Consider the following 13,430-nt stretch of genomic DNA (forward strand, 5'->3'; position numbering starts at 1 on the left):
CATGTGTTTTACCCGGTGTATTGTATGTGACAACCCTGCTCGTGTATCGTGCTTGTTTTATTGACTTCCCTTGTGTTTCCTATGTAATGGTGTCTTGGTCTATGTGTTTGGCTGATTCCCGCTTCCGCTAATAAACCTTTTGATTGGACAACTGTGTGTGTCGCTATCAAATCATTACAATATGATTACAAATGGCTGATAAAAAAAAAAAAAAAAAAAAAATGTTTTGTTTCTTTTAAAACATCGGATGTGAAGGTCTACAGTTTTCTAATCAGATACAGTAAAGGAAATTATATTATTATTGCAATGAATGTGTCATAATGAATTTATTTATTTTTTCATGGTCAGTGCAATGTAACATCATAATATACAATAGTTGTGTAATGACATGTACTGTATCAGAGTGGCAAGATAGGACAGAACATTGGTTGTATCTTTTAAAACACTCGTAGTTGTGTGATGGCATGAAGTACTGTATCACAGTTCAAATAAAGATACAGAATGGCAAGGTAAGACAGAACATTGGTTATATTTTAAAACACTCAGGTAAAATGTTAAGAATAGTATCAAAAAGTCTATAGAAAAGTCAGTGCCATTATAGAAAAGTCAGTGCCATTAAAAAAGTGCTTGAAATGAAAATAGTGCATTAAATGTATGATTAAAGCTGGAATGCTTTCAGTACATAATTTTAGAAACAGGAATTTTGAATTAAGATAACTGTCAATAGACAGGCATAGCCAGTGAGCTTGTTGCATGTTTTAAGCTTCATGGCCCTAGTGCACTGGTACATGTCTGGGTTGGACCACCCACAAAAAATAATAATCTCATCAAGTAGATCACCAAATTACATTACATTACATTTGGCTGATGCATGTTTAACCAAAGCGACTAACAACATGGTAAACAGTTTAAGCTTTTTAAAGCAATTCTCTCAACAATTCTAGGACAATTTAAAAAAGGTAGAGTACAATAAGAATAAGTGCATCATGAGTTAGCAAGCATTTTATCAGTATCAATGGTGCTGTTACTAGCATTTGCACAGTTTGTGCATGTTTTTTTTATAAGTAGTTTGATTGAAGTCTGAATGTCACTGTTAGGTCATGGAATGTTTGTACGCCTATACTCAATGTTGTACAGGATATCAGAACTGGCTGAATAGTCATGTTCAGCTGGTTATTTGTTATTAATGGTGGTGAGATCCATTTTAATTGCCACTTACATGACGATGTATTAACTGAATGTCAAAAGCAACAGGGCCTTTCATGGTAAACCCTACATAGAAAGACACTGGGTTGCATTCCCTGCCCTTTAAATGACTCATGTATTGGGGGCGAACCTCGACTTTGACATTTGGATTACAGGTGTGTGCCAAAATGCAATTCCTCTGGACCACTCCATTGACTCTCTGTAGGGTCCTTCTGACTCTTTCTTCCCTCCAGATTTGTCCATTGTCAAACTTTTCATGACTCCCAGGCATGGCAAGGACTGCATGGCTGATCAAGCGATCATAGCCTTGCTTCTGTCCCAAGTAGAAGTGGGCAACAGGTCTCTTGCCATGTTCCATCGATTGCATTTCATTTATGAAAGTGCTCCTAAGTTGCGACAAGCAGGTTCCTAACTTCTCTGAAAGTTCTGAAGGGAAGAGAGGGTTGTTCTCTGGCCACAGAATAACGGTAGCAATGAAATGCACTCCTAATGAGTCAGTATGTGGCACCTGTTGTAAAAGAACCTTGCTCATCATCTGAAGAATAGCAACATAGGGCACAAGAAACCGAGAATGTGGCCAGACACAAGCAAGGACTACATTGGCATAAATGTAGTTGACAACATCTCTCAAATTAACATGTTTGTTTGTGTACAGTATCCTATATTGTTGGACTATCATCTCCAGTTTAGGACCAGTATTATTTCTTGTGAGACATTCCAGTATGCCAAAATGTGTGTCTGCTTTGTTAATTTCCAGGATCTGCCTTATCCTGAACAAGGTTGGTAAGGTCTTGTTTCCCATAAGCTCTTGTGGATCTGTTTTGCAAAAAAGGTCAGCATATTTCTCGAATGTCCTGAAAAGCTCCTTTCTTGTTCTCTCTTCTTTTACATCCTTCTGTGAGAACCAGGGCTGAAGGTTGATAAAGAAGTTGTCAAGGAAATCAAATTGCCTCCTCAAGTTGTCCTTGATATTGTGCAAAAATGGTTCAAATGGCAGAAGGACATGGTAGTAAGATGTATGCTTGTTTTTCATGCGATCTTTGCTGGCAACTGTTTGGATAGGTATATTGCCTGAGAGAATCTGACTTAATATACTTCGCCGAAGTTTAGCATGGGAAAACACTGGAATTTTTTCCAGGACGTCCATGACCATTACAGCCACTTGAATTTCTCCAAGACGTCCAGCAATATTGTAGGGACTGCTGTCTCCTTTACTTTGAGACCGCAGAGCAACTTCTTTTTTTGCAATTGCTTGAGTTTCTTTGAAAGCATCTGTGGCACAGCAAGCCATTTTCAGATAGTCTGTCAAATGGTCAGGTTTAATAGGATAATTTGGATTACTCCCAATGGCATTCCTTAATTCATGCTTGATGACTTGTGCAGAAGTGTCAGCTATGTATGAGCTGTCTTTATCAAGCTCTTTGGCTTTTCGTGCCCAGTCTTTTGCTTCCCGGAAATCCTTTTTCCTCAGGTAGTGGTATCTGGCAAGAAGCTGAGCAATTATTGCATTTTTATCATAGCGTTTAGCTGCATTGTACAAAACTGTTTCTTCAGATCCTGGTGTCTCCTTGATAATAGCTTGGATGAGTGGCGAGAAATGGGTTTCTTCACTTTCTGATGAGTAACATCTTCTCACCAGCATGGTGTGGACATCTTGTAGAAGTTTCTCTTTCCCCTGAAGACAATCATAAAACATGTCTGTGGTCAACAGGAGATTGGTGATCTCTGCTTTTGATATACCATGGGTTGCAATCAGCTCTTCCAAACAGTACTCAGCCATGCTTGGATGAATTACTCTCATAGCTTCAAAGATCACTTTGTCCTGGACAGTGCAATGCGTTATAAGTGTGGAGAAATTTCCAAAATCATCCTGTACTTTACAAGAGACAGACTTTGGTTTAGTTGGAAGACCCAGGAATGCTTCACATAGCGTAACAGAAAGAGATGAATTTTTGCAATAGAAATTCAAAAGGGCCATCACAGCAATGAGTTGGGCATGCTTATGGTTGATGTTGAAGCTCTTCAGGGTGTGTTTGGCTACTCCTTTTATGTACTCTGGTGAAAAGTCTTTCTTTAAGATCATGAAACCATAGAACGTTTCAGCATTTTTGTATGTCTTCTCAATTTCCTCAAGCTTTTTTTGGAAGAGTTTCTGTTCTTGATCCGATAGTTTATTCCCAATGAAGACAGTGTCCACTGTTGCCTCATGCTGACCCCAGAATTCAGTTCTCATGCAATTAAGTATGATAACTTGGGGACTGGTGGCCGTCTTTGGGCATGCTTTTTCAATGCTCTGCTGCAGACTGTAGACACTATCCCTTTCTTCAAAGTCATCGATCATTAGTAACACAGGGAGCCTGGTAGACTGTTCTGTTGTTTGATATGTCAGCAGCTGCATCACCTGTTTGGCAACATCATCAGGATCTGCTGCTCTGTCCTTCAGAACAACACACCGGAAGTTCTTCCTCTGTGTCCATAGAACGTGCATTGCCAGTGTGGTACCACCACAACCTGCGAGATGCAGTATGTTGAAGAGAACACAAGGTCTTGTCAAGGAACATAACTCTGGAATGATGGTGTCAATTATGTAATCAAATTTGTCTCGCTTAATGAATGGTGTAGATCCAGGTTCCTCAGAAAAATAGAAGTTCCACCATGACACCTTTCCTCCTTTGTAGAAATTTTCCTGGATTGCAAGCTTATCTTCATTACCCCCTTCACATTGGTTGACACAAAGAATATCTAGGGAGTCCAAACAGCCCTCCATTTTCTTTGTTAGCTGAACTTTGCTGACTCCACCACAAGGCAAAAATCTGCTTGAGCGACGGTTGTCAGACCACAGACTGAGAACAGTGCCATTGATCTCTGCAAAGCTGAGCTCAGAAATGCAGCGGTTTGAAATGGTATCTCCATAGCGAGCTTCAATCAGGTCCTTCCATGAGATGAAGGAACGATCATTTTCACATATGCACAGGATTTGGTCAAGTCCTCTGAGCTCCTGTCGGAATGTATTGAAGGTCTCAAGCAAAGGGTCCTTGCTATCAATTACATCGGACAGCAGCAGAAATATAACTAAGAATCTCTTAGGAGGTAGGACTTCACCTCGGCACAAGAAGGAAATTACATTTCGAACTGCGGCTCCCTTTTCAGTTGACCAGGAATTAATGTCCGAAGGTTCCTCGCCATTGATGTCACCATTGCAGAATATCCAGCTGTTGATCCTGGTCAATTTCAATTTGCTTGCAATATCCTCCACTGATCCAGTTATTTTATACTGTGCTGGAGAATGAACATTTGTGTTTCGATCTTCAAAAAACTTCTTTAAACCTTTTTCTGATGACTCTGGATCAAAGTCTAAGACTGCTGTCAGGTTCATGTCTAGAAGAAAACTTAAGGAATCAAGTTGGACTGGATGTGATTTGTTAGTTACTAGTATGTACCTTTCAAAATGTGATTTATCCAAAGAATGTGACCCACCAGTAATCATTTCACATAACTTGGAACCCTGGATGCTATTTCTAACAATAGCAAGGCACTTTTCCTCAGCTTCCTTCCTTTCCATTGACAGTTTTGATATATTTTTCTCGTATCTGTTGAACTCCTCCAGAGGTTTCGACTGAGTGTTTTGCCTCAGAAGGTCTCTGCTGCTGCTGCTGTCTCGGATGTAGAAGGACTTGAATTCTTTTGTATCTTCCTTAGCTTCTCTGCTCTTGTTTTTTTTTGACTTTCGTGAGTCTACACTGTAGACATAGTAGAAGTTCTCTTCACAGACTGAAAATGTTGGTTCTATGTCAACTTCCATGACATATTTCTCTGAAGATGTCGTATCAGATTGAAGCACTTCAACAAATCGAGGTGACTTAATACACTTCTTTGCTGCCGCCACATGTTTATGTTCAAAACGGCCCTCAATTGTGTCATGTAATGCTTTCCCAAAAGACTCTTTGTCTTCAACAGTAAATCCTAGAATCTGACCATGCTTAAAATCTGGCAAGTCCCCTACGCCAAAGTGAATGGTGCCATTAGTGCGACTGTTCATACAAGCTGCTGCAAAACGAATGACTTCATCAGTGAATTTCTTCATTTTGTCCACTTTTTCTGTGCTCCCTGTATTGATGTACGCTTTAAATTCATGACATGGCTCAATCAAATTTAACTCCCCTGACTCTGGTATGTCAAGACAGCTATTAATCCTGTATCTGTAAGCTTCATGGAATCGACTGAAAGGGTAAGGCTTACATGGACCCCCTGATTGAACTCCTGGATCATTTAACATCTCAGCTTTCATTTTCACAAGTTTGTCTCTCTTATCAATGATCAGTTTAGCTGGACCCAATGGAATACCTGCTCCTATCAAATCAGTTTTGTCTAAAAGTAGAAGACTTTCTCCATTAATTTTCTGTTGGTACATTATGTTAGCACATTCTTCATCTACATTTTTCAGCTCCAGAGTCCACTTTCTGACATGTTCTGTAGACCAGATCTTGATCTCTGCAGGATGTTGTCCAGAAAGCAGATCTTTCATCTGTCCTTCATCACCCTGAAACAATATAGATGTCAAGATGTTCAGTATTAGTAAAGTATAGTAGTAGTAAAGTAAAGTATTCAATAAAGATATGAGAACTATCTTGGGGCTGTGGCTGTTTTTATTATTATTACCATTATTATTATTATTATTATTATTATTATTTTATTTTATTCATACAATTAAAGGCATCCAAGGCAGTTTAATTTATGTATTATTTATGTATTTATTTATTTACTGGTCTCCTACATTTGCAGAGTATTTGTATTTTATTTTATGGAGGAGAGCATAGTTACAAGACTGGTTTTCCATAGACGGATAGGCAATTAATGATATAATAATAATAAGCTTTACTTGTATAGCACCTTTCATACACATAATGCAGCTCAAAGTTCTTTTCAGTTGGAGCATGCATAACACAATAATAGAGAAGAGTCAGTCGTTATCAGTCATTCTCCCTATTGGAAGTCAGCTACCATCAAAATTATTTTTAAGCTGTCTATTAAGGTCATAAAGTTGCATAAGATGCCTTTAAAGCCCATAGTTTGATCCCATTGTTCAACCAGTGTCACCAATGCCAATTCCGTATAAAACTTTCAAATACTTATCTTATTAGTCTTTTGGATGTTGGCAAGGTCTTAAGACTCAATATATTAAATTTCCATAAAGTTCTGTACTTGCCCAGTATCTAGAATATGCATCATTGGTACAGGTAAATGCCCAATGATCCAGTAGGGTAAATATTGTTCAGTAATTTGGAAAAAATGGAGGAAACAAAGTCATATCTCAGAAATGTGTGGCTGAAAACTTTTGAGGCCCACTATCCACTATCTAACACTTTTCTAAAACATTGCACGCAAAATAAAAAAAACCTTTCAAGGGAGCTATATGGGGTGCTGGAAAAGATTCATTGACTTACGACTTCTAGCAGGGGCATAACTAGCAGTGATATCAAACTTAAATTTGTGCATTAAACTCTTCCCAGATCGTTTCAGAAGTGCAGCAATCTTGTAAACGCATCAGATTAGACCGTTATCTTATAGGAGAGATGCTAACGGTCTAATCTGATTCAATGAGCTGGAGCTAAAAGTGTTACTAACAGACTCAGAGAACGGCTGGATGAACTGGAGAAAGGTAAAACTCAATTGTTTAACTCAAGGGGAGGTGGAAAATGAGTGTAATTCCCCAAATAGTGGAATATCCCTTTAATAAACATGACAGGGAACAGGTGAGACAATGTTTACGCTAATAAGCAGATTCAGGTGAGGGGTGGAGACAAGGAAACAAGGAGCCAAAACACATGGCTATATAAACAAATCAGCACATGGTATAAGTAAACAATTGTCCATAGGAAGCTATGCAGGAAAAAATCAATCACCCATATGAAAACCATGTTTGATACCTTAATTGATATAGTTTGAGTCAAGGAACACAATATTTTGAGCGTGTACTAATGAAAACATATTATTTCCGGTGTTATGATTGTTTTTGTGGTAGACTTGTGTCCAAACCCCCCCCCCGTCCGAGGGAACTGACAACTGACACTACAACACAAACAATTATATGTATTCACCTCTATTCACACACAATGAGGCATTATTTTCAGTTGTGATTGAGCTGTATATTTGGAGAATCTACAACAGGTCTGCACAATGAATTTTGAAAGGCAACTGCGACTATTGTACGTCTGCCCCATTTCTGATACCGTGGGGGAAGAAAATTAAACCATGGGGGGCCGCCACTACCAAATCAACATAGAGGAAACACTGATAAATGACATATTTTCATTTATTTTAGACATGCAACCTATTTGGCAAGGAAGTACTAAAACAGTAGTATGATATAAATAAATTCAAAACTTCTGATGGGATTCATTGGGAAGATATTGTGGTCAAAACATACATCATCCATTTTTCATAAAAGCAAATTTTCAGCAAGTCATGGCTTGACAAATATTCAACTGTAGGGCAATTATTTCAGAAGTTGAAGACAACTAACAGTGTACAATACTCCCTGAATGTCAAGAATCTGGTATGAATTCAAAAGTAATGGAAAATACTGAACTTAGATTCCTGATTGGCTAGCCAAACCTGAGCATCGCCATTGGCTATTCAACAGGAAGTGCCAGAAAAGTCTCAAAAGTATCCGTATATTTTCAGAAAATACTTGTGCGAGCGGCAGAGATTCGTAATGGCAGAATAGTTTGTAATTCAAAGACAAGCAGCTGTGGAAGGTTTAGTACCTGTGGAATATATTTGTAAGTGAAGGACATATGAGTAATACTTAGAATCGTTTGTGTTATTTTTTTGTTAAACCACAAATTCGTTTTCCAGTTACAAATCTTGATGCACACACACACAATACATATGAGACACTTCTCATCCCTAAGGTGGTGCAAAAGGCACTTGCAGAAAAGATTTGTAACTGTAGGACAACTTTTTGTACGTAGAATATTGATTTGTAATTGTAGAATATGTTTGTAATGGTAAAATATTTTTAACTGTAGGATGATTCGTAGCTGTAAAACCGATCCGTACCTGTAGAATAGATTTGTAAGTGTAGGGCATATTTGTAATTTTGACAATTACTTGTACAGATCATTTTTACAGTTACAAATAATTTCTACAGTTTCAAAATGTGATACACACGTACAAAACTTTTGAGTTTAATATTCTTCCATAGATTTCCACCTGCTGTTTATTGCGAGTCAAGGCAGCCGCTTTCATTCATTTACTGAACGTGCGCTGTGCTCTAATGGAAACCTTGTTGCGTAGCCAAGTAGAGTTATTTTCTAATTATGCATGACTTACTTTTTTTATTAAATTTGTAGGCTGGAATGCCTCGCAGCAACAATTGTGTTTAAATGTAGTACTGCTTCAGCCTCTGGCAAGTTCAAAAGGGTGCGGCTAGCGACAGGTAGCTTGAGAGCGACAGGTTAAGGACCATGGTGTAGCACAACGACTTTTCATTGGCAACAGTAGGCTATTAAACCAACCAACAAAAGGAGCTACTGAGGAAGGCGCAGCAGAGACTGTACTTCCTGAGAATTCTCAGGGAGAGCGGTCTACCCCAGAATCTGCTTCTCGCCTTCTATCACTGCTCCATAGAGAATGTGCTCACGTATGGACTGTGTATTTGGTACGGTAGCTGCACATCCTCAGAGAGACAAACCGTTTAAAAAATAGTTTCTATCCGAAGGCAATCATGGCCCTTAACTCTTCAGATTTGAAATAGTCTGTTCTCGGCCCCTAACCCACTGTGGAAATTCTATGGTGGAGTAATGCTCTTTTTACCAGTGAAATCTGTACAGAACCATTCCTGTTCATAACCAGTGCCATATGTATGTTCATATTTGTTTTATATTTTTATATGTGTGCATTTTTAAACTATTTATTATTGTTCTTATGCAAACCTCATGAGTTGACAGCACTTTCAAATCTCGTTGTACCTTTGCAAAAAAGTGTCAATGACAAAAGACTATCTATCTATCTATCTATCTATATTAAGAAGAGCTCTTTTATTTAATTGAGTTAAATCGAAACAATATCTTCTAGTGCAATTATGACCCTGGCTTGTATTTGGGGACCGGCCTTTATTTGTCTGAATCGACCACGCTCCCGGCTATTATCCGAGGCCCGGCTATAAATAGAATCCCGGCCATAATTTGAGGAATAACGGTATTACTTATATTTAATGTCATTAGTCTACATTGTATTGGTGATGTGTAAGTCTAGTTGAGTGCCTGTCACATTATATTTAATGTCATTAGTCTACATTGTATTGGTGATGTGTAAGTCTAGTTGAGTGCCTGTCACATTATATTTAATGTCATTAGTCTACATTGTATTGGTGATGTGTAAGTCTAGTTGAGTCTGTCACATTAAGACTCAAATAATCTCCCATAGAGATGTATGGGGTTAGTTCATGATGCCAATATGGCTGTTGTATACACATATACCCCCCTTCCGTGTGTTATGATCTCGCAGCTGGAGTGAGGTTAGTGTTGTGAGGCCATGCACAAGCGCAGTCTGCCTGAAATTGCTACCCGATAAGTGCAAGATGGCCACTGAGTGGAGGGACTTGCCTAAAATAACTTGATTATGTGGATGCAATATTGCAATTCAATGTTTTCTATGTCATTAGTTAAAATAAAGACTCAAAAACCTAACAACTCAAAGAATATCTATTTTGGATCCTAAGAGATAAGTCTCTCCCATTGATCATTTCTATGATTTTGGTAAGTACTACAAATGACAAGCAGACATGATCTGTGGTGGATAGTTACCTAGAAGGAGCTATCTTGTGCAACCCGTTGCGACAGTATGTTCTAAAAACAGCAGAACCACTGCGTAGGATTTGGTTCGGTTGGTCGAATAAGGGTTGGCAGAATCTCCACCCCATCTGAAATGAGGAATTCGGCCAAATCCAAAACCAAACCTTAGATTTGGTGCACCCCTAAAAATCAAAGTTACCAGTTCCCTCTAACCATTGAAAACGTAATACTCGTTCCACATTTTACCTGTTCAGAGGGGGTCACCTTATTCACCCTAAGCGTGTGATTCGGAGTGAGCGATGGACTTTCCATCGTTGTGTGTGTGTGTGGTTGTGCAAGTGTTATGGGGTGTTGCCAAAACAGCACTGATATTATCATCACTTCCTGAAAGATCCCTGATCTCGTGACAATATGTTGTCGAAGAAGTATTGGAACATTATTAGGAAATATTCATATAATAGCCGAAATACCTCTGCTTTAATATGATCAGCCATCCTTGAACCATGTCAGTGAAGCTCATTTGTCGGTTATTCAGACTGATGAAGAAGAAGCAACATGTTAAAATATGTTCCAGAGATACACTACTTTGGTTTCTAAAAAATGGTTATGACCTAATATATTCCAAACTTTAGTCACATAAACCTTGCATAATTTATTGGGCAACACCGTTTTTCATAAACCTATCTCTATACTCACCATTGTAACTAGGCTGGATGTGCTGGCAAGCCACTTCCTGTAGTTCAATAGGTCTAGCAAGACTCCTGCCGGGAAGAAAGGGGGGAAAAAACGTTGTGTGAGTCTTGTTAGTCTTGTATTATCAGAAACTCACTGTTGTGAGTGTTAGCCTACAATACACATATTACGTGACTATAACCGAAGCTACTGTGATCTAGGATAAAAAGCTCCTTATGGAAGGCTACCGCGGTAGAGTTATGTTGTGGACGGCAATAAGGATACGTTTAAAGCCTATTGCGCAGTTTATCCTAGTTGTTTCATTGTTTAGCAAGTATATCAACAAGTCATTAAAAACATCTGTAGGCTCAAAAATGTAGCCTAGGCTACTTACCCATCCAACTTGTTCGTTATTGCTGGGTGTTGATGATGGAGTAGGGAGTTGCCTTTTTAAATGCCGCAATAAAACCAGATCGAAGCTGAACAAATTGCGAAGCTTCATAATACACTATGCGGAAGACAGCGAATGATAAAGCCTCAATGGGCGGAGCAGTAGGCTATAGCCAAATAAAATCAGCTGTAGAGCTATGACGGGACCGGTAACCTTAGGTTTCTATTTCTTTCTGCAGAGAGGACGTCGCAGAAACGAAACTAAATTTCCAGTTTCCATTGCGTTCCAATGTGTGTGAGAGAGAGCTTCCCTGCCGTTTGTCTGAAGTGTAATAATTTTTTTTCCCATATTGCATTTTTGCAGTAGGCTAGCCTACAGAGCAGTGTTGTGCTTTGTAGTGCAATGCATTTCTTTCATGTTCAAAATATGGTACTGTATTTCCTGCATATGCAAATGAACAGCAAATCATTCTTCCAAAACTGTTTTGATACTCAAAAAACTGCCGTTTTGACGTTTGACGCCGTTGTTATTTTTATTTATTTATTCATTTAGGCTATTCATTCATTTTTTATTTTGTAACAGCATGATGTCACCGGTAACCAATTTTTTTTTTTTCTATTTCGTTTTGCAGAGAGGATATTGCAGAAACGAAACAAAACTCTCTCACACATTTCTCTCTTGTGTGTGTGTGTGTGAGAGAGAGAGAGAGAGAGAGAGAGAGATAGCGACATTGGCAATATTCAAAAATCCATAGTACTAGGCTACATAAGCCTACTGCATTTTGGTCTACACTGACCAAACCACCTGATGACCCCTTGGTTTCAGCACGGATCTCGGATTGCCTCTCAGACATAGCTACATGGATGAAGGCACACCACCTCCAGCTGAACCTCTCAAAGACTGAACTGCTGGTCCTCCCAGCTAAACCTACCATACACCACGACATCAAGATCAAATTTGACTCCCTGACTGTTTCACCTACCAGGACTGCAAGAAATCTAGGAGTTGTTCTCGACAACCAACTAAACTTCTCAGATCATGTTGCCTCAGTCGCCCGGTCATGCCGCCGCGACTCTACAACATAATGAGAAAATCAGGACTTACTTGACTGAAGATGCTACCCAACTTCTGGTTCAGGCAATAGTCATCTCACGACACTCGACTACTGCAATGCCTTCCTGACAGGTCTCCCAGCCTGCGCAGTGAAACCACTTCAGATGATCCAGAACGCTGCGGCGGGCGCCTGGCCTGGTCTACAACCAACCCAAAGGGCACATGTTACCCCGCTGCTCATCCAGCTACACTGGCTACCTATGGCGGCCTGTATCAAATTCAAGGCTCTAACGCTTGCCTACAAAGTAGTCTCAGGTTCTGCTCCCACCTACTTGAATGCCCTCATACAGACATACGCTACCTCCAGACCGCTGTGCTCCTCAGACGAACGACGTCTAGCTCTACCACCGCACGCTCAAGCCAATCCAAACTTTTTCTCATCTGTTGTTCCTCGTTGGTGGAACACACTGCCAGTTCCTACAAGGGCAGGGACATCCTTCCATTTTCAAAAAACTCCTGAAGACCCAGCTCTTTAGAGAACATCTCCTCTCATAGCAACACTTACAACAAATCTTACTGATCCTCACCAGCCGTCTTAAACTGACAAGTAACTGTTAAAAACAGCACTCACTGATGCACTTATTCTTACTGTACTCTAATGTTTTTAAATTGTCCTAAAATTGTTGAGAATTGCTCTAAAACTTAAACTGTTTACCATGTTGTTAGTCGCTTTGGCTAAAAAAGCGTCAGCCAAATGTAATGTAATGTAATGTAGTACCAGACACCACTAGTGCGTTTTAACTCTAAGCACAACTGCTGCTACAAGCCAAAAGGCATGTTTCTTAATTATAGCACCCCCTAGAGGTTAAAGGTCACCAGATTTCTTGAGCGTCCTCCTGATTGGGTCCTGAGTCCATGGATTAAGTTTGGTTATGATAGATGAATGGGTTGCTGAGATATGAGCTCACTTCCTGTTTGGCGGCTTCGCCGCAAATTTCGATTTGCTGTTACGCGCGAATGGTTTTAGTTCCGAAGACAAAAAGCAATGCATTTATGTGGCATGGTCTGTAGATGATATCTGTGAAGTTTGGTGTCGATCGGACAGAATTTGTGACCTCTGATACGTTTTAAGTGATTTTGATGAAATCCAAAATGGCGGAAAATCCATCATGGTGGAAAATGACGTCATAGGGTGCGTTGAACTCGGCTTGGTCCACGGATTCCAATGATACCTCATTTTTGACAATCGGGTCAACAGGTCAGAAGTTACGTGTGTGAACGCAAGTCCAACTTTGGCCTGTTGGTGGCGC

General features: G+C 39.5%; 1 protein-coding gene across 1 annotated transcript; it reads right to left on the minus strand.

Moving 5' to 3' along the window:
* Positions 1-911: 911 nt before the first annotated feature.
* LOC125292634 (sterile alpha motif domain-containing protein 9-like) lies at positions 912-11,173 on the minus strand. The gene is made up of 4 exons (XM_048240036.1): positions 11,071-11,173; positions 10,701-10,765; positions 10,475-10,540; positions 912-5,746 (listed from the first exon to the last, which is right to left on the minus strand). The coding sequence occupies exons 3-4, from the start codon at positions 10,496-10,498 to the stop codon at positions 1,205-1,207; spliced, it is 4,566 nt and encodes a 1,521-aa protein (XP_048095993.1). The 5' UTR covers positions 10,499-10,540; positions 10,701-10,765; positions 11,071-11,173; the 3' UTR covers positions 912-1,204.
* Between the last annotated feature and the right edge of the window lie 2,257 nt (positions 11,174-13,430).

The sequence above is a fragment of the Alosa alosa genome, chromosome 3, assembly GCF_017589495.1.
Source record: "Alosa alosa isolate M-15738 ecotype Scorff River chromosome 3, AALO_Geno_1.1, whole genome shotgun sequence".
Classification (NCBI taxonomy): Eukaryota; Metazoa; Chordata; class Actinopteri; order Clupeiformes; family Clupeidae; genus Alosa; species Alosa alosa.

Bases quoted from the DNA above. Each gene is read 5' to 3' on its own strand.
- LOC125292634 (XM_048240036.1), bottom strand. From the start codon at position 10,498: ATGGCTGATCATATTAAAGCAGAG. The intron at 5,747-10,474 runs GTATTTCGGCTA...ATATTGTTTCAG, and splicing joins CTGATCATATTAAAGCAGAG to GGTGATGAAGGACAGATGAA.